The sequence below is a fragment of the Apium graveolens genome, chromosome 7, assembly GCF_009905375.1.
Source record: "Apium graveolens cultivar Ventura chromosome 7, ASM990537v1, whole genome shotgun sequence".
Classification (NCBI taxonomy): domain Eukaryota; kingdom Viridiplantae; phylum Streptophyta; class Magnoliopsida; order Apiales; family Apiaceae; genus Apium; species Apium graveolens.
The window spans coordinates 53,897,630-53,920,210 of record NC_133653.1 but is presented as its reverse complement, the minus strand read 5'-3'; the positions used below and the strand labels follow the sequence as shown (position 1 = coordinate 53,920,210).

General features: G+C 35.8%; 1 protein-coding gene and 1 non-coding gene across 2 annotated transcripts; both read right to left on the bottom strand.

The window, feature by feature from the left end:
• Nucleotides 1-1,362: 1,362 nt before the first annotated feature.
• LOC141672796 (receptor-like protein kinase HSL1) lies at nt 1,363-5,440 on the bottom strand. Its single transcript, XM_074479473.1, has 2 exons — nt 2,518-5,440; nt 1,363-2,076 (listed from the first exon to the last, which is right to left on the bottom strand). The coding sequence occupies exons 1-2, from the start codon at nt 5,114-5,116 to the stop codon at nt 1,682-1,684; spliced, it is 2,994 nt and encodes a 997-aa protein (XP_074335574.1). The 5' UTR covers nt 5,117-5,440; the 3' UTR covers nt 1,363-1,681.
• A 10,453-nt stretch (nt 5,441-15,893) lies between these two features.
• On the bottom strand, nt 15,894-16,000 carry LOC141676076 (small nucleolar RNA R71). The gene has a single exon (XR_012556685.1). It is a non-coding gene; the product is annotated as a small nucleolar RNA R71 (small nucleolar RNA).
• Between the last annotated feature and the right edge of the window lie 6,581 nt (nt 16,001-22,581).

The following is a 22,581-nucleotide window of genomic DNA, read 5'->3' as shown; positions in this document are numbered from 1 at the left end:
TCATCTTTATAACATTTGGTCCAATTAGATCTCATTCTCCCATTTATGCAAATTTATAGTGTCTTTATTATTGTCAACTCTTTTTTGACGAGCCTATCCTTCAGACATCCTTTGAAGGTAATCAATCACATCATAAGCATCAATATGCTCTTGTTACTTCTAAATCTCAGCACTCACAATAGCAAGCATAAGACATGAAACATCAGTTGCATAATCAATTTGCTTCTGATAAACATTTTGTTCGGCACATGTTTCATTCTCAGTTAGAAAAATTAGGGCGGGCTTTGAGTGACATCCTCGAACCTGAGGACAATTCTCAAGTCCCTATGTCAGTCGAGGAAATTATTTAATGCCAGCTTGTCATTCTTAAGGATATATAATCAAATCCTGTCATTTATTGTTCGTCTGTTACGCTGAAAAGACGAACGAACGTTGAAGAAAAAATGGGACACCCATTGTGTTCATGTAACGGTCGGCCCAATTGCTGTCCGTTACGCTGAAAAGACGAACGAACGTTGAAGAAAAAATGGGGTACCCTTTGTTCCTTTGTGTTCATGTAATGGTCGGCCCAATTGCTTTGAGATTATGGGCCTTCGGCCCAATGGGCTTTTAGTTATTGGGCCTTCATCCCTTTGACCAGTGTCGGGGTCTAGAGCTAACAGTGCCTTACACCTTATTCCCAAGTTTTAAAAGGGTGGAAAACAAGTTAAAGTTAAGTAAAAATATTTTCATTTTTATTCATAATTGTGCTTTCTAGTTTTTAAAAAAAAATAAAAACAGGTTGTGATAAATGCAAATTTTACATCATTTTACTCGAAAATTGGAATAAGGTAATTACTATTTCCTTCTCTTTTAAAAATTCGGAACAACACGTTAGGTTTGCAAAACAAAAGAGATTGTTAGGATTTAAAGTTTGACCATTTTAAACAAAAATAAAAGTGCAACTTTGTTACAAAGGAGGATCAAAGCTGGGGAGAGTGGAAAATGTTAAGTTTAGATTAGTCATGCAGTCCTTGCTGGCTGCTGCAGCTTTTTAATTTGTTACACTACTACACCAGTAACTTGATAAAAAACATTGATTCTTTAATCAGTAACTGGGTGCACAAAAAATGTTTTAACTGTGCCCCTCCTGGGCTTATTTCCTTTTCCTCACCAACTTCACAAAACAGCTGCATTACTTCCATATAAAATCAAAGTTGGCTTCCCAATCTAACCCCTTGATTTTTCTCTGTTATACCAGAAGAAAAAACTGATGGGCTATTTTCTAATCCTGCAGTGTTCAGTAAGTGGTCCTTTTTTGCTTGTAAATGAGTAAAATGTTTAATTATTCAGCACATTCAACAAAGATTACCAGAGGGTAACTTCTCGAAATCAATATAATAATTAATAAGTTAATATAAATGTACAAACATCTCCTCAAATTTCTTACATACTACTTCACACAAATACCACTATGAAAAACCCATGTTCGTCCAACCTATATAATTCAAACCTTTTTAAAAACCCCATAAAAACATCATTGCACCAGGAGAAACATTAATAAGTACTAATCAGAACTAAAAAGCATCGAGTAGTACCTGTCAATGTAAAAACAATAAGCAATTAGTTGATGAACAAGAAGAGCTGAAGCTTAACTTCACTCTTGTCCAAGCTTTGGAAAATTTGTACAGCAAGAGCCATTTTATGCTTCACTTCCTTGATCTGATGCTTCTTCGTAGTAGTATGGTGATAATTTACCGTCTTTCTTAACAATCTTCAGCTGATTGTCACATCCACCTATTTCGTGTAACATTTTAACAACTCTTCTTATCGAGGGACGGTTGATAGGGAGAGGACTGGTGCAAATGAGACCAACATTAAGGACTTTGCATATTTCTTCTTTGAAACAGGAATCTAGTTTTGGGTCAATGACATGGTCTACGCCTTTCTGATCCAAGGTTGTGCAAACCCACTTCACCAAATCTTTTTCTCCAAATTCCGGATCCACTGGAAGTCTTCCTGTAACTAATTCAAGAATGACCACACCAAAGCTATATGTATCGCTTTTCTCATTCACGCGAAGTGTGTATGCATACTCTGCAGTCACGAAAAAACTTTAGAGATGAGGTTCTATAAAAATGAGAGAAAACAAATATTTTATCCTGGCCAAGATGTATAGACACAAACTGCTTACTGTGTAATTTATCAATCCAAAGAAATATCACATCTTAATATTACGAAGAAAACAAGAGAAGGAACTGTCTGATGCAGAAGGCTATTGAAACCAGCTTATATTTGATAAAATGAATACTGCCATCTACAGAGAGCAGAACTTTGAGTCTATAAAATTGCAAGTTTGCAACTACGCATCAATTTTTCATATAGTTTACTACACTCCATCTACTATGTTCAAGATTTTAGGACCGTATTACCAATGCCAAATTAATTATCAGCCTAACATAATATCAACCCAGTGCAAAATAAGTACAACTGTTTTGAAGTATAGAGTTGATAAAGGAGATGAAATGTAGTATTAACCTGGTGCAATGTAACCACAAGATCCTGCAATGACAGACATGGAATTGTTCCCCTTCCCGATAGCATCAACAGCCTTTGCCAATCCAAAATCTGCCACTCTAGCTCCAAAATCTTCATCGAGCAAAATATTATTAGATTTTACATCCCTATGAACAATTGGTGGAACACAATCATGATGTAAATAGGAAAGTCCCTCGGCAGCATCCATAGCAATTTTATACCTAGTTGGCCAATCTAACAAACCACTTTTGCTACTATGAAGCAAATCACCCAAGCTACCATTAGGCATATACTCATAAACCAAAAGCTTGCAATCTCTTGTAGTACAGCAACACCATAACCTAACAATGTTCTTATGCCTGATCTTCCCAAGTGTCTCAACCTCAGCATCAAATCCATCATTACGAACCGATCCTTTCTCAACATCTTCATCCTCATCCGCCAACTTGGATCCTCCCCAAAGCTTTTTCACTGCAACGGCCTCACCATTACGCAACACAACCCTGTAAACTTTGCCAGAAGCCCCACTTCCTATCAAATTATCCTCATCCAAAGCACCCAATATTTCACTTTCACTAAATCCCAATTTGTGAAATGACATCAACGTCCATTTTGATTTATCATTTGCTCTTTTTGCCATAATGAAATTTTTATACTTCCGAAAGAACAAAACAAGACCCACAATAAGTACCACACCTGAAAGCAAAAAGATTGTCCTTAGCATCCAAACGTAACCCACACTCCTAGCTCCCCCTCTACGGTCACACAAACTATCGATTTCTTTGCACAAGCCAGGGTTCCCAAGAAAGCTATTCCTATACATTTGCTTAGCATAAAGCTCGGGAATATGTCCTGAAAATTGATTACCCGAAAAATTAAGCTGATTAAGCTTCAAATTCTGCAGCCCTATTGGAATGTTTCCTGAAAACCGGTTCCCTGACATATCAAGATAGTTAAGCCCAGATAAGCTTCCAATTTCCTCGGGAACCTTTCCGGAAAAATCATTCTCTGCGAGATTCAGCTCATACAGCTTCTTCCAAGAATGAATGCCACTTGGGAGCTCACCTGACAAGTCATTATTATGAAGATCAAGTCTTCCTAACTGTCCAAGCTTCACTATACTCACAGGTAGAACACCACTAAATCTATTATCACTCCCCGAAAAATCTTTCAAATTCTCTAAAAACCCAATCTCCTCAGGAATATTGCCCGAGAAGTTGTTCTTGTATATAATCAGAGATGACAAAGCTGATGCACCAGCAACTGTTTTTGCAATTGGACCCGAAAAAGAGTTCCCAACAAGCTCAAAAAAGAACATATTAGGAAGGCCCCAAAATCCATCCGGAACCTCACCAGACATATTGTTGAACCCGAGCCTAACCCGTGTCAAGCTCCTACATTTGCCTAAACTTTCAGGAATCCCACCCGAAAACGAGTTATTAATCAACAAAAGCTCCTCAAGAACGCCTTTTTCACACAAACTCGAAGGAAGTTCCCCCGAAAACTGATTACTCGAAACATCAATCAACTTCAAAGGGGAATTCTTCCCAAGATTCCTGGGCAATTCACCACTTAACCTATTATCAAACAACCTAAGTTCATATAAATTTGAAGAATTCACAATGCCCTCAGGCAATGCACCTTCAAATCTATTCTCGTAAAGATTAAGCGATTCGAGTGGCAAAGAACACAACCCCTCAGGAATCCTACCACTCAACTGATTCATGGACGCATCTAACGACCTCAAGCCCTTCATCTCCGCCCACCCCTCATTCGGCAACTCGCCCGAAAGAGAGTTATTATACAACTCAATCTGAACCAAACTAGTCAAACCAGTGAGCCAACTCGGAACCACCCCTCTCAACCTATTAGCAGCCAAATCAAAATCAACCAACTTACTGAGTCGGCTCAGCGAGTCAGGAATTTCGCCAACCAAATTACAAGCAGTCAACCATAACACCTCTAAATTCACCAACCCGCCGAATTCCGGCGGAATCCGACCCGGTAAAAACGGGTTATACGACAAATTCAACTGCTTTAAACTCGAAACATTTCCTAAGAACCCGGGAACTTCCCCATCAAACAAATTCTCAACTAAAGATAAAACCTCAAGCTGCCGGAACTTCCCAAAACTTGCCGGGATCTCGCCGGAAAAATTATTTCCGGTCAAATCAAGAACTTTCAAATTTTCAAGCTCAGATAAAGACTTGGGTAACATACCTGATAAAAGATTCTGAGCAAGATTCAAGTACTGGAGAGACGTACACGTGGCAATGTCCTCAGAAAGTGTGGAGTTAATAGAATTGTTGTAGAATGAAATTGAAGTTAAATCTTGAAGAGAACAGAGAGCTAAAGGAAATGGGCCAGCGAGATTTAAGCTAGAGAGATCAACTGAGTTGACAGAACGTGTTAAAGGGTCGCATTTGATGCCGTACCAGTTACATGGGGTGGTGTTGTTTTGTGTGTTCCAGGTAGAGAGAGTGTTGTCTGGGTCATAGAGAGTGAGTTTGACTCGGTGGAGAAAAAGGGCTTCTTGGTTTTGAGCTAAAGTTGAAGAAACAAGTGTGAGGAAGAGCAGTGGGAGTTGAAAATGATGCATGTTTTGAGAGTGTGGAGATTATAGATACAGATAGATAGAAGAAGATTATGAAGAAGTTGAGTATTGAAGAAGAGGATGAAGAGGAAGAGGATTTTTAGACATGAATGTGTGTGTGAAAAGATGATTTGGAATTGATGTAATGAAAAAGTAAATGCAAGAGAGCCGACAAAATGTTAAATTTGATGGGGAAATGATAAAAGTTGTGCAGATAAAGTTTTGATTTTTAGGAGGAGTATTGTGGGGGGTGTTTAGGGCTGGCTAATAAATCAGTGATTGTACTTGTGTGTATTTTGGAGTAGGAGTGTTTTGTAATGTGTGTTTTTAGGGGGGAAAGAGGTTAGTTGGGTCATGTTTGTAATGTGCATGTCAACATTGTATTTGTATGTGAGGGTCTGTAACTGACTTACTGTATGTGAGTAAAAACATTTGCTTATTCACGGATTCACTGTAGCTCATACGTTCAAACAGAGTATGAGAGCTTCTCGTATGCGTTAATATTATTACACATATTTACCTACATCCATAGTTGTGAGCCTAATCAGCCAAGGGTGAGTTGAGTTTATCATTTTTGTGAGTTCGACTACTTATATGTTCGTGTGAGATTAATATTAATTTTTTTAAAAAAAATCAGTAAAAATAACTGTTATCGTCTTTTATCATCTATGATCACATTATCGACTTACAGTAATACATATTTTACATTATTTAATATATTGTCATCTATAATCATATTATGACTTACGATAGTACACATTTTACGTTATTAACATGACACTTAGCAGGGATATTATGATAATCACAAAATCCGGGGTTCCAAATTCCAATCCAGAAAATCTCCAGGCTGCAGCAAGAAGTGTCTAGGACACCAATCGGCTAAGCTACCCCCGTACTTGTATAAATTAACATTTCCATGGAAAAAAACCCAAAGGGTCCCCAAACACAACAACCGACCATTTATCCTTAATCACACTCATCTTTTTGGCTGCTTTCATTTATTTTCTTTTTGTTTCTTATATTTTGGGGGCCTTTATATTTTCTTTATGCGTATTGCATTTGTTTCTTCCTTTTTTGCTATATACAGGTAATTTTCTCGGACAATAATTACAAGCAACTTTTACTCCTATTTAATTATTTTCGAAATAACTATTAAGTTTCAAAATAAAGTTTAGATAACAATCAATTTATATATATACATGCCCTTAAATCCAAAAAAAAAAAAATTAACTCTTGATACGTACTTACGTGAGTTAAATTTTTTTAAATAATTAAATAGAATTTATTGTCCCAACGCCAGAAAATTTAGTTAAAATTTCACAAAAGAAGTTAGTTACCTTTTTCTTATTACAACTATATAGTCTATATTAAATATGTCAGTAGTATGTGAAACGAAAATCTCATTTTTATTTAACCATAATTAAATTTTATGACTTTTTTCATAATTAAGAGTTTGTTGGTTTATTGAAGTGAATAGAAACAGTTGAACGGTTATTTTGTAAAAAAATGATAAGTTGGTTACCTTTTTTTGGCTAATGGCTGAAAAAATACATGCCCTAGATTTAGTGATGTTATGAGTGAGTGGAATGGAGTGCAGTTGGTCCTGGCTCTGCATTATGGTGTTAGATTACGTAATTTTACATTGATTCACAATCCTTACCCATTCTACTATCACTATCATCTACTCAACTTGGTAGGGAAACTGATGCGAAGTGTACAAAACAGCAGAGGATTATTTGAAATTATAGTATAATGCATGCATGTTTTGATGCTTTGTTTTCTTCTTAACCTGTTTCACCATCTCCACTCACCACTCACTAACCTCACACGTTCACGTCTGTCAAGGTGTTTCCTTCTAGAAAGGAATCATCGCCCTTTATATATGCAATTTGGATCAAGTAATAGGAAATTTACCATACAATCTTAAACTATTCCATGTAATCAGTAACCACGGCAGAGGCCAGGTATCTTCAAGTCCTCACCGACCTCTCTGTCCATTAGTGTTACAAATATTAATATTAATATAAAGATATAAGATTTTGAGGAGGGTCACCTTACGAGAAAGACTGATTTCTTAATATGTTAATTCTGAACTCTGGCGGAATTACTAGGTTCGATTACATGGACGTTAGTAATAATGTTTTAAGCTACCGGTTCCTTAGGGTAAATTTAAAAGTGATCCAAAAATCTTAATTTGGGACAGATTACCCCAAATTCTCCTCCAACGGTGATCCAAATTTGGACTACTTTCAGTAATCCAAATTTGGATCACATGGTTTAATATAAAATAATAATTTTGTTATTTGTAATTTATGAGATTTTAAATTAATTTTAAATTATATAATTAATAACAAAATATAATTAATAGTTAACGAAATTTATTTTTAAACTAAAATTTAAACCAAGAAAACATAATTTTATTAAAATTTAAATGGAAGTACATTGAAGAATCAGAAGTGCCGGATCCAGAAGTTGAGACTATTCTGATCGATGAAAATACTCGATTCCAAAAATTCCTGAACCGATTTAGAAAAATAAAAAATAAAGAGGTGCATATTGCACTTACAGATGTATTAATTGAGGATTTGGGGGGAAATATATTAATTCGGAAAATTAGAATGTATCAACAATATTTTGTATGTTAATTATTGCAATTAATGTGTTTTTGTGAATTAAGTGCATAATTTTAATATTTTTATGTGTATTAGTTTTTTTTATTTAATTAATTTATGAAATGTTATATAAATTATTAATAATTATTAAACGATAAATTTAAGATAAAATTGGTTAATATAATATTTATATATTATTATGTATAAAAAGTGATTTGGATTAAATATTTGGATCACACTGTTGGAGTTGGTCAAAAATTTAGATCAGTATTTGGATCTTTTGTGATCCAAATTTGGATTTTTGGATCACAATTATTGGAGATGGCTTTAACAACTCTTCGAAGACAACATGACTACATATTGTTGACGGAGGAATTTGGTAACAACAAAATTTGAGGTGCGTAGCCGGAAACAAGATCTGTAACAGTGGTTATTCACCGAAAAACGTGAACAGTGTTCGGTGATTGTAATCAATGGTGGCTGAGATTGCTTAGGATTAATATCGGCTCCTTTGCACTCTCAACCGACACATTGCAATTTGACTACATACCTGTTTATAAAATCAGAACTATTTGATTGAGTAATCGATTGTTGGTAATTTTTTAAAATCAAATAATTTATGATTAATTTTTCAGTTAACTATCGAATTGGTCAAATACTTTTTACCAATATTTTAACATTTTTTTATAAAATTGTCCAATTTCTATAATCACGGTTAATAACATCAAGATAATTTAATCCCAGTACCTTTAAAATCCAGATTCTGCTTACAATGAATATCCTGATTTTCTATTAATTGATTGTCCGTTTATAAGTTTCAACTTAAATTAGCATTAAATTACCATTTTAGTCTGTAATTCATGCACTTTTATTGATGCACCCAATTCAGAATATATTCATGTACTAGTGTCCAACTACAAAAATGTAAAAAAAACAAATACCTAGTGTAATTCTAATATTCACTACAAGTAACTATCAAAATCCATATTGGTCTCTATTTAAATCTATATTTCAAATTGGGTACAAGTAAGACAAGAAAAGCAATTGATCTGTCACCTTTTTTTGAGTATGAAATTGCATTCAAAATGGAACAATACTGAGGGAAACATTTTCAGCCATTCATGAAATTCAGTTCTTCAATTGTCATCAATTTCTGAAAATGTTTTTTATATTATTTGAATGACTTTTCTCGCCAGTACCAGATGAATTGTTCACATCACACAACACACAAAGTGGTGCATTCAAGTAGCTTCACTTTTCTTTTGGACCCAACCTCCCCCCTTGTTTTGAAAAAATACACACAGTAGAACGAGTAGGGTTGCAGTTGCATGATGCCCGCGGTTAGAGCAAGCTTCCATTTTCCGTTTCCCAAGTTCAAATTTAAAAGATCTAGTACAAAATCATGTACTTCCTTGTTACTAGTTCTCAATTTAGGAAAATGTTATTTCAAACTTAATTTTCTGAGCACAATGAAACTGAAAAGACGATGTTGTCCTACTGTTGATTTATGCGTTGCTTTTGCGTTACCTGGAACAATTTTGTCTTCTCAATTTTACCTTATTCTGAAAATTAAAAATTTACTCCAAAAATAATATTTTTCTCAACTTATATGTAACACATAACACTGACAAAATGAATGAATTTCATAAACATATGGTCATAAATATCAAATATTCAATGTTTCGGGCCACAAGCAGTATTCTAAAAATCGGCCGATTACCCGATTAATCGGAATTCGGACGGTTCCCGTCTCGATTAATCGTTAGTCGGGTCAAAGTATGGTTTTTTGAAAAATCGGTCAAAAGTCGGGTAGTTCGGAAAAAATCGGTCCGGTCGGGTCAAAAATCGGCCGAATCGGTCAAAGTTTGAAATTAAAAAAAAATAAAGTTTTTTTTAAAATAATCATTAATATTTAACATTTAATAATTAATAATAATAATAATAATAATAATATATTGACATATTGACTCTTTTACATACAAGAACAATCTTATATTTTTATATCCCTAAATCCTCTATACAAAATCTTTAATAAATTATTCTCAAATCTCAGTACTCAACTTGCTTGCTCGATAGATTCACAATTTTGAGGTATTTTAAATTTATTCAATAATTATCACTTAAATATCAAGTAGGTAGTAATTTAAAATTTGAATTTGTATGTAGTAATTTCTAATTATCAAGTAGTATTAGGGAGTAGTCAGTAGTAATTAATTACTATAAATTACTTAAATATCAATTATGGACTTGTGATATTAGTTTTTTTTATAAATTTTACTATTAAAACATCAATATTGAATTAATGATATATGGTTTTATTTTTGTAAATCTTATGGAAGGTTAGTGACATTTATATAGAATTATTTTTTGTTATTTATTAAATAAATTTATTCCGATTAATCAATCCGATTAATCACTGAAATGTTCTTCCACCGAACAATTCCGATTCCCGATTTTTAGAACACAGGCCAGAAGTAAAGTAAAATAAAAAAGTTAATATTATTAATGGATTTGTTTCCGGGGACATCTAGAAGAAGCTATATGAATTTCAAAAAAGAAAAGAGGAAATGATGAAAGCAAAAGGAATTAAACATATATCTGCAAGTGAATAAAGCTGTTGTTGCTCATGCAGTCACGTTGGATGGTTAGTAGTGGGTCAAAGAAAGACTGTTAAAGCAGCTTCCCCAGCTCACTCCAGACTTATATAGTGTATCTAAATATTGATACACCATAAATAAGCAGATCTTATTATTTAACTTTTGATTATTTGCAACTTTTGCAAGGTAGCTAGCTGGTAAAACTAACCAATTACTAATACTCGTCCACGATTCAAAACAGACCTCCGCCTCTCTCCCGCACCTCTTTGAACATTCAACATAGTATCGGAATATATAGATTTCAGTATGGCGGAGCAAATTACCGGGTTTAATTATTGGCTCTGTTTCACAAATTTTATAAGCAATGACTTACAAAGCTGAATCTAATTTATAAGTTTAATTTATAATTTATAAACTGATAAGTTAAATGTTAGTATCGACCCACTTTTTCGTTTATTTTTTTATTAATTTTAATTTTAAAAAATATTTTTTAAATGTCAATCTAACTTAAAATCTAAGAAATTAAGTAATTATATTTAAAAATTATTTAATTTAGTTCGTTTAAATAAAAAATTTTATAACTTATAAATAAAATTATCCAAACAAATGAAAAACTTATAGTAAGTATTTATTAATTTATCATGTCACTTATTTGATTTAAATTATAAATTATTTATTTTAAATTTTTTTAAACGGACACATTGCAGAGTATAAATTCATAAAATTGGCACATTGGAATGGACAATAGTCCCGCCATATAAGTAAATTCATAGATATCTATGTTTGTGGGTGATGGCGATGGAGGAGATATAGGACCCAGTTTAATTAATTGAGCCCTAATAATGCCATCACATATCAGTTGGTACAAAGACAATCCAATGTGCTTGTATTTGTATCCTCTCCCCCAATAATGCATCCAATTATTCTATTATCACCTCACATACATATTTCTAAATATCTTATGTTATTTCTTTCTCTGCTTATCTGTTTTATTTTGTACTTTGAAAATTCAGTTTCTCTAAAAGATTAATTACTTATATTAGGCGACTCATCCTCGTAAAATTATTATTTTTATTAAGCACACCACTGCTTTAACACCGTCGCCGTTTATAGCGAGGTATATTTATTTTAGATTTTTAAATAATTGATAATAATTTATGAATTTTTTAAAAAATTCTTGATTTTAATTAGTTGTAAATTTTGACGGAGTTGATTGAAATTTTTTGCAGAGTTTTACCGGTTTTGTAAAGTTTTTCAGAAATATTTCAAAATCTCATGTAATTTTAAAGAGATTTCAACATATTAGAAAAGAATTAGCAAATGTATCAAAATTAATCATATTATTTTCGAATACCATGAGATTTTGATAAATTTTTAAAAATTCAAATTGAATACCGCGAGATTTCAGTACACTTGTTATAATATAAATTGAATACAATCAGATTTTAAAATACATTTTCTAATCTATTGAATACATTCGGATTTTAAAGGATTTTTTAAAATTTAAATTGAATACCTCTTAATTTCAAAAATCCAAAACAATTATTTAAAATTTTGATTAAATACATAAACCGCCGAATTTAGTTACATAATTAACTCATGTGTCCTTGAATTATAGATCATTTTTAATTAAAATCCTTAAATTAAAAAATCAATGTTGGTGTACTTTAACTTTCCAAAAATTTGATTAGAGTCCTATGCGTTATAATTTGGCTCAATAACGGTTCTTCAACTTTTTAAATTTGGGAATTTTTAATTTTTTTATATAATAATTAATTAGAGGATATAGGACATTTCGGAAGATCAAACCGAAGAGATTTATCTAGGTTTTGATGGTGTAGGATGGTCGAAATGGTAGCCCAAAATCATGGCCATTTTCCGCTCGACATTGACAAAATTATCATTCCAGCCATACTCCGCAATTCAAAAGCATCCTTCTCCGGTAGGAACTCGAAAAATGAATATTCGATTAATGAACAATCTCGTTAAATTAATATTTTTTTCGGTCTTAATATTATAGATATAATGTATTTTTAACTTCGATATATAAATAATATAGATTAATAAATAAAATATTTTGATCTCAAAGATATTCATTTAACAAGGTCAAATTTTAGATATTTTTATAATTTTTAAAATTCTTCAATTTTGATTAATTCTAAATCGATTGCCCGGTTAAGAGCTATAGGATGATCTCATCAATTAATTCTAATTATCAAATTTTACATCATTATATGAAAGTCTTAAGATAATTTATAAATTTTAATTTCAAAAATTCTCAATAACACACTTGTATTTTTTAGTTTTTCATATGGTACTTTTTGTACTTTAATTTTCGTGTGTATATGTTAGTCTGTTAAATAAATGTTAAAATATAAGTAAATAACTTTGTTAGTCATTAAAATTTCATTTTTTATATTTTCAAAACCATTACAATTTATTACAAGTAGAATATCATCATAAAAAATTTTAATCAAAATATAGCTTGAAATAACAGAAAATATTCGAACAATACTTAGAAGCCTGAAGGGAACAAAGTCTCTTACCCATGTAATATCTTTGCTTATTTTCTTTGCACATGTATTCGTATATATATTCAAGTGATATTTGTAAGGGATAGTAATAGAATAGATTCGATTGGAAACAATAAACGTGAATCAAATTTCTTAGATTTCTAAAGGAATAAAGTGGAAATTTTTACGTGGAATATTTTACCAATCAAATGTCAGCGTCTGTTTATTTGAATATATTTTACCAACAAACATGATTTATATACTTTATAATTTCATAGACATGATTTATATAGGTTTTAGAATATTTAGTTTTTCTAAAATATTTTCATTTTGAAGTTATTCTTATAAATTGGAATGTTGAATATTTAACTTTCTATCACATTTAAATCAGAAGTAAATTTAATTGCATTTAATTATATAGAGTCTCGCTCTAATATAAAATAAATTAAAATACAAAATACAAATATCTCTAAGATTACTCGTTTACGTTCAGTAAACATATTAACCATTTATGTCTAAATTATAAATAAATAATAATAAATTACTGAGAAGAACTAACTTACATAATACTGATCATTAGTGATAATTGCTCATAAATATATAAAGATATACTGATCATGAGTGATAATATCGTTATAAATCTATAAACATATAATGATCCTGAGTGATAATATCGATATAAATATATTCTAGAAAATTCGATAAACATATAAGTGGGATGTCTTCTCTATCAAAGGTCAACAGATACGGGGTTGCTGATAACGGGAAGAAATTTCAAATTTGGGGGACTGAGGAAGGCATTTTGAAGACAGTTAAGAAGGGGATTAATGTCAAAGCAAGCAAAAAGGTCAACAAGGAGGATGGTGAACAGATTCTTAAGGATTTTGTTTGGACATATAAGGATCTTTTGGACAAAGAAACAAGCAAAAGTTTTTTTTGAAGGAGATAGGCAGGCAGTCTCGGAAGTTTGTAGAGTGGCATTTATGACACTTTATAACGCTCCGTAAAACTTTGAATTGGTGTTTTATACTTAAGTTGTTAGTGTTTTAACGTGTTTTTGTAGTGTTTTTGCATTTCAGGCATTTATTAGTAATACAGGTGAATTGGCATTGTTTGGTGCTAATATGGTGTTAGAATGGTGTCTAGAATAAAAACTCGTGAAAAGACCAGTTCAAACCAACAAGAAAAGAAGAAGTCAATATTTTTTCTAGAGAGACGGCGCATCCGCGCTGTGATAGCGCGCGCCCGCGCCAGGTAGGCCAAATGTCAGCACGCCCGCGCTGAAGCAGCGCACGGCCGCGCCAGGTCGGGAATTAAAATCATGTTTCTTATGGAATTTTGATCCATAAGACTTCTACTCTGCATGGGCTGCTATATATACATAACTTATGTTCGTTTTTCATAACAAGACGTACCGGAGCTTAAGGAGAAGGCGTAAGAAGACCGTAGAGCACAAATCAACCAAGGCGAAGAAGATCTAGTTTATTCTTGTGAATTTTTGTTTTAAGTTATAACTTTGGATGCTAGTTTTCTTATTCGTAAACCTATACTCTTGTTTCGTACTTGATTTTATTAAGTATAAATACTACGTTTATTATACCATGCTTTCATCGGATCCCACGTTGATGATGAGTCCGATTATGGGCTAATCGTTATCGTGGGATTCTAACGGATTTATTTATAGATTTCTTTAGTTAATTCGTTTCGATGACTTAGAGTGTGGTGATTGTATTATGACCTAGTTTTGGTTGTGCTTATTCGTCTTATGAGCGTCGCGAACTTATAAGATAGTATGTTAATCTTTAATGAAGCGAAAGTGAATTTAAGGGTTTAGAACTTGCCATACTAGCATAGGTTCATGTATGTGATATGTATGATTCATAGGTAATTTTAACCATCTTACTTGCCCTATGTAATCACGAGAGATAATTTATGCATTAAATCGTTATGTTGTCAAATTCTATAGACATATAGGGTCTCAATATAATTGGTGTTTACTCAGCTTCTATCTCTTTTGTGCATGTTTGGTGGTATGGTATTCGTACAACGAAAGTTGGCCTTTATCCGTGTTATCTGATTAGTGTTATCACCATTACATGCTTAGGTTAAGAACGAAAAGGCTATTGAATGAAGTATTTAATGAAGTTAGAATCCCATATTTGTGTCATATATTATTCAATTCTCTTTAATCTCCTAGTTTATGTTCTTTAGTATAATCTCTTAGTTAATCTTAGTTATAATCAATCTCAATTTATTACTCGTCTTAGTATTGGATAATAACAATACTAGTATTGCATAGATACATTGATTGAAATTAACCTAAACCTATCCATGTGGGACCGAACTAGAATTTATTATATATTACTTGCGATCGCGTATACTTGCGTGAATATTAGCGCGTGTTCTAGCCCTAAAAAGTTTTTGGCGCCGCTGCCGGGGATATCGGTGTTAATTTTTAGTTTATGTGTTTGTCATCATTAGTCGTTAAAGTTCAGTGACTCAGACATTATTACTTACTTAATTCCTTGTCGTGTTTTAGGTACTTTAGCGAGCGTGTATGCATACATGTTCTCGGTCTCGTAAGAGAACACTGGATCAAACTGAGGAAGAAGTTGTAGTCGAGGAGAAAGTTGAAGAAGAAATCTTAGTTGAGAAATAAGAAGAGGCTCTTATTGCAATGGGAGAACCAGAAGCGAATCTAAAGGCTTTGATGGACTACTCTCAACCGAAGATCGATGATATTCAGTCTAGCATTGTTCGACCAGCCCTCTCGGCTAATGCCTTTGAGATCAAGTCAAGCATGAGTCAGATGATACAGAACTCAGTTCAGTTTGGGGGTTCTCCGATAGAAGACCCCAACATGCACATCAAAGATTTCATCGAGATCTGCGACACTTTCAAGTTCATTGGAGTTTCTGAAGATGCTATTAAGTTAAGGCTTTTCCCCTTCTCTCGGCGGGATAAAACTAAGTTCTGGTTACATTCTTTACCACCATGTTCTATGACCAAATGGGAGGATCTTGCTCAGAAGTTCTTAACCAAATTCTTTCATATGGCGAAGACTATCAGAAACGCACTTACTCAATTTGCTCAGCAATCTGGAGAATCTTTATGCGAGGCTTGGGATCGATATAAGGATATGCTTAGGAAGTGTCCTCATCATGGGATGCCTGACTGGATGATCATTAACTATTTCTATAATGGTTTGGGTGCTACTTATAGACCCATGCTTGATGCAGCATCCAGAGGAGCCTTGTGGGCTAAAAGCTACGATGAAACTTATGAATTAATTGAACTGATGGCTGCTAATGAATACCAGAATCCTACTCAGAGACTAACTAAGGGCAAGGTAGCAGGAATTCTGGAGTTGGATGCAGCTACTGCTATAGCTGCTCAACTTAAGGCTTTGACGATGAAGGTGGATTTTCTGTCTAATTATGGAGTTAGTTAGATCATTAGTGTCTGTGAGCTTTGTGCTGGTGCCCATGAGACTGATCAGTGTGCCATTTCTAGTGAATCAGCTCAGTTCATGAGCAACTTTCAGAGGTCACAGCAACCTGTACCAGCCACATATCATCCTAACAACCGCAATCATCCTAACTTTAGCTGGAGCAACACTCAGAATGCGGTTCAACAGCCTTATCAATAATATCCAGCAAAGCAATACAACCCCCTGGTTTTCAGCAACCGCAATATGCACCAAGGCAACAACTCCAGCTGCAACAGTCTAAGGAAAAATCTGAATTGGAAGAGTTGAGGCTCATGTGTAAGAGCCAAGCGGTTTCTATCAAGACCTTGGAAAATTAAATCGGAAAAATTGTCAATGCCTTGTTAAATCGTCAACCTGGTACACTCCCTAGTGACACTGAAGTGCCAGGAAAGAGGGAAGCTAAGGAGCATGTTAATGCAATTACATTAAGGTCTGGGAAGGTTGCAAATCCCGAACACTCTCAAGTTTCGGATGAAGAAGCTATAGCTGAGGAAGAAGAGAAGTGCAGAAGGAAGCTGAAGTGGAGCCAAGGAAGACTACTTTTGAACACACTCCTGAGGGTAATACAGGGGAGAAACTGATCTATCACCCACCTCCCTTTCCTAAGAGGCTGCAGAAGAAAAAGCTGGATAAGCAATTTGAGAAGTTTCTGGAGGTGTTCAAGAAACTTCACATCAACATACCTTTCGCTGAAGCTCTTTAACAGATGCCTAGTTATGCAAAGTTTATGAAAGGTATACTCTCTCGGAAGGTGAAGCTTGATGACTTAGAGACAGTTGCTCACGGAGGAATGCAGTGCTGTGCTGCAACATAATTTACCTCCGAAGTTAAAAGATCCTGAAAGCTTCACTATTCCTTGCACCATTGGAAATGTGTCATTTGACAAATGCTTATGTGACTTGGGAGCTAGCATCAATCTGATGCCCTTGTCAATCTCCAAGAAGTTGGATTTACCTGATCCAAAGCCGACTTATATGACTTTGCAGTTGGCAGATCGCTCTATTACTTACCCACGAGGCATTGTGGAGGATGTTTTGGTCAAGGTTGATAAACTCATCTTTCCGGCTGATTTTGTAATTCTAGATTTCGAGGAGGATAAGAAGATTCTCATAATCTTGGGAAGACCTTTCTTGGCTTCTGGCCGAAAATTGATAGATGTGTAGAAGGGTGAGCTCACCATGCGAGTGCTGGATCAGGATGTAACTTTTAATGTGTTCAATGCCATGAAGTTCCCTACGGAAAATGAGGAGTGCTTAAAGGTGGAGTTGGCCGATTCTGTGGTTACTTCAGAACTTGATCAATTGCTAAGGGTTGATGCCTTAGAAAAGGCCTTGTTGGGGAATTCTGATAGTGAAGATGACGAAGGTGTTGAGCAAATGCAATATCTGAATGCTTCTCCCTGGAAGAGGAAGATGGATATGCCTTTTGAATCTCTTGAAATGGAGGATCTGAACAAATCTCCAAAGCACTCAAGCCATCTATTGAGGAAGTTCCTACACTTGAGCTTAAACCATTTCTTGAACACTTAAGGTATGCTTTTTTAGGTGATGCATCTAATTTGCCTGTTATTATTGCATCTGACCTTTCAGGTAGTGATGAGGAAAAACTCTTAAGAATTTTGAGAGAGTTCAAATTAGCAATTGGATGGACGATAGCAGATATCAAGGGAATCATCCCTTCTTATTGTATGTATAAAATTCTACTAGAGGAAGGTAGCAAGCCTACTGTTGAGGAAAAAAAAGGCTAAATCCTATCATGAAAGAAGTTGTGACGAAGGAAATTCTTAAGTGGCTGGATGCAGGGATCATCTATCCCATTTCTGACAGTTCTTGGGTGAGTCCAGTTCAGTGTGTACCAAAGAAATGAGGTATCACCGTTGTTGCTAATGAGAAGAATGAGCTCATTCCTACTCGAACAGTCACGGGGTGGAGAGTTTGCATGGATTATAGGAAGCTGAACAAGGTCACGAGAAAAGATCACTACCCTCTGCCGTTTATTGATCAGATGCTTGACAAATTGGCTGGGCATGAGTACTACTATCTTCTGGATAGATATTCGGGCTATAATTAGATTTTTATTGCTCCGGAAGATCAGGAAAAAACTACTTTCACTTGTTCATTTGGTACGTACGCCTTTAGAAGGGTTTCTTTTAGTTTATGTGGGGCACCTGCCACATTTCAGAGATGTATGATGGCTATCTTCTCTGACATGATTGGTCAGAATGTGGAGGTGTTTATGGATGACTTCTCTGTGTTTGGTGATTTATTTGATGAGAGCTTGCAGAATCTTGGCGACGTTCTTAAAAGGTGTGTTGAGACCAACTTGGTTCTCAGCTGGGAGAAATATCACTTTATGGTGCGACATGGCATTATACTTGGTCACAAGGTCTCTAGTAAGGGTCTTGAGGTGGACAAAGCCAAGGTGGGGTTCATTGAAAATCTTCCTCCACCAATTTCTATGAAGGGAGTTCGTAGCATTCTTGGTCATGCAGTTTTCTATAGGCGGTTCATCAAGGACTTTTCAAAAATTTCTAAATCTTTGTGCAATCTTCTTGAGAAGGATGTCCCGTTCAAGTTTGATGACGAGTGTCTAGCTGCTTTTGAGTTCTTTTAGAAGAGTTTAATCACGACACCTGTCATAACTGCACCTGATTGGAACAAACCTTTTGAGATGATGTGCGATGCAAGTGACTATACAGTTGGAGTAGTTCTTGGGCAGAGAAAGAACAATATATTTCATGTGGTCTACTATGATAGTAAGAACCTAAATGGTGCTCAACTGACTTATACTACTACTGAGAAAGAACTTCTGGCTATTATCTACGGGTTTGAGAAGTTTCGATCTTATCTGCTTGGGATGAAGGTGACAGTTTTCACTGATCACCCTGCAATTCGATATCTCATCTCGAAGAAGGACTCGAAGCCTAGATTGATCAGATGGGTTCTTTTGCTTCATGAATTTGAAGTGGATATCAACAGAAAAGGTACTGAGAATCAAGTCATTGATCATCTCTCTCATTTGGAAGATCCAAGAGCAACTTCACTGGATAAGACATTGATAAATAAGTCTTTTCCCGATGAGCAGCTGTTTGGAGTGCAAGAGGAAGAACCATGGTTTGCAGACATTGTGAACTACCTTGTAAGTAATATCATGCCTCCAGACTTGTAGTATGCTCAAAGGAAGAAGTTTCTTCATGAGGTGAAGTGGTACATGTGGGATGAACCATATCTGTTTAGGCAAGGAGCTGACCAAATCATCAGGAGATATATTTCGTACAGCGAAACCGGGGGGGGGGGATCTTACGAGACTGTCATTCAACTATTTATGGAGGCCACTATGGTGGAGAGAAGACAGTAGCTCGTGTCCTTCAAACGGGATTCTTCTGGCCTACATTGTTTAATGATGCACATCACTTTGTTTTGAAGTGTGATCGATGTCAGCGTGTGGGTAATATGTCCAAAAGGGATGAGATGCCTCTTAATTTGCTTCTCGAGGTTGAAGTCTTCGATGTCTGGGGAATCGACTTCATTGGGTTATTTGTCTCATCTTGCAATAACCAGTATATCTTGTTGGCGATCGATTATGTGTCGAAATGGGTGGAAGTCAAGGCTTTGCCAACAAATGATGCAAAGGTAGTGCTTAATTTTCTTCATAAGAAGATATTCACAAGATTTGGGACTCCAAGAGTCATAATCAGTGATGAGGGATCGCATTTTTGCAATCACAAATTCACTGCCATGATGCAAAGGTATAATGTGAATCATCGTATTGCAACAGCCTACCATCTTCAAACTAATGGTCAAGCTGAGGTGTCTAACAGGGAGATCAAGCGTATCTTAGAGAAAGTTGTGTGTTCATCAAGGAAAGATTGGTCTTTGAAGCTTGATGAAGCTGTTTGGGCGTATAGAACAGCATACAAGACTCCATTGGGAATGTCGCCGTTTCAGTTGGTTTATGGAAAGGGGTGTCATTTTCCTGTGGAGCTCGAGCATAAAGTGTATTGGACGTTGAAGAAGTTGAAACTTGATTTGGATGCAGCTGGTAAGAAGAGAATGCTTCAATTGAATGAACTCGATGAATTTCGGCTTCAAGCTTATGAAAATAACAAAATGTTCAAGGAGAAAGTCAAGAAATGGCACGATAGGGGTTTAGTGCTCAAGTCATTTGTGCCAGGATAACAAGTTCTGTTATTTAACTCTTGTCTCCGTCTTTTTCCTGGAAAATTGAAGTCGAGATGGTCTGGGCCTTTCATAATTAAAACTGTGTTTCCGCATGGAGCTGTGGAGATTTTTGAGAATGATCCAGGCCAAGCATTTAAGGTAAATGGTCAGAGGTTGAAGTACTACTATGGGGATACGGATAACCGTGAGGTGGTTAGTGCCGTTTTATTGACTACTGGATCTCGAGATACTACGTCAAGCTAACGACGTAAACCAAGCGCTTCTTGGGAGGCAACCCAAGTATGTTGTACATTAGTAGATAGAGGAAGCGGAAAGAAAAGAGAAAAACAAAAAAAATCAGAAAAACAAAAAAATCCAGGGCCAACTACAGTAGCACGCCGCGGCCGCGTTGATCTAGCGCGCGGCCTCGCTGAAATTCCAGAAACTGGGCGTGTCGGTGCTGATCTAGCGCGCGGCTGCGCTGATCTAGCGCGCAGCCGCGCTGAAATGGCAGAAACTGAGCGCACCCGCGTCGGGTCCTGAGTTCGGAAAAAAATAAAACCAGTAGAATAAAGAGAAAATTCGGGGATTTTTAATACAAAATCAATTCCCACCCGAATTTTACTCTTCTACATCCCAAATTTCCCTCTTCGAATCAAACCCATTATTCCCATTATTCCCATAATCAATTCCCACTCATTTTCCATAACTAATTCTCTCCCAATCTCCTATATATATATAAATATACTTTTACAAACTTCTCCATCACTTCTCAAAACTCTCAAACACACAATCTCTCTTACAAACCTCTATTTTCTCAATCTCTCTTAATCTCAATGGCACCAAAAAGACAGCGAACTCAAGTAAGCAACAACACCACCTTTTCTTCGAGTGTAGATGGTGTGAGGCCTAGCCTTTTAGCTCCCGAGGCTGGGGCGGAGTATGTGAGGCTACTTTCAAAGCCTATAGCCAAGGAGCGTCATCTTCTGCCATCGGGGAAAAATGATAAGTTGTTGGAGATGATCTTGGAGATGAGCTGGGTAGTTTTCTGCGAGACACCCATTGCTATGCCCATGAGTGTGGTCCGTGAGTTTTATGCTAATGCTAAGGCGGAGAAGAATGGTTTCACGGTGGTGAGGGGGATGACGGTGGATTACAGTGCAGAGGTCGATCCGTAGGGTGATTGAGCAGACCGAGAGGAGGGAGGATCAAGAGAACTGGAACGAGAAGACTCCGAAGGAGTTTAACTTGGATTTAATTGTTGCTACCCAGTGCGTGCCTGAGACGCATTGGAAGGTTAAGAAGGGCACGAACGAGTATACCACATTCCCTGCCTCGTGCATGAACATGTTTGCACGTGCATGGAATTATTTTATTTGTGCTAATATCATGCCATCTTCTAATGTGCATGAGATTACTGTAGAGCGTGTACAGTTGTTGTGGGGTATTCTGCAGGGGGATTATGTGGATCTTGGGATGGTGATCCATTAGGATATTCTGAGGTTCTTGTGTGGGAGTACTACGGGTTCGATACCCTATGCGTCCATTATGATGAAGTTGTGCGTTGCGGTTGGCGTTTGTTGGCCCGCACATGAGCAGCTACAGCTCCCTAGTGCTCCAATTGATAGTTCGACATTGTTGAACATGACAGAGTGTTATGATGGAAATCCCGATCCTAAGGGGCTTGGTTATTCTTATGACCATCTGCCATATGGAAGGCCAGCATATCAGACTTATGTTGTTGGGACTTCGAAGGCTCGTTGAGCAGCTTGGAGAGCTCAGTTGGGAGAGGAGGCTGGTCCTTAGGGATCGCAGCAGCAGCCGCAACAGGAGGAAGCACAGGACAGTGATGGTTTGAGTACGATGCTGTATAGGCGTCTAGCTAGGAGGATGGATGTGATGCATGTCATCCATATCAGGTTTGCACATGACCTCACCCAGGCATTATGGACTGCTTTTAGAGCCACAGAAGTTGACATCCAGTGGCCAGTATTCGGTGAGGACTCCGTGTATCCGCCTCCAGACACTCCTAACACTCCACCCCTTGAGGGTGATGATCCTGGTTCTGATTAGGTATGCTTGATTCCTTGCTATTACCT

Coding starts and splice junctions, on each gene's coding strand:
- LOC141672796 (XM_074479473.1), bottom strand. CDS start 5,116: ATGCATCATTTTCAACTCCCACTGCTCTTCCTCACACTTGTTTCTTCA. Junction 2,077..2,517: donor TTGTGGTTACATTGCACCAG/GTTAATACTACA, acceptor TCGTGACTGCAG/AGTATGCATACACACTTCGC.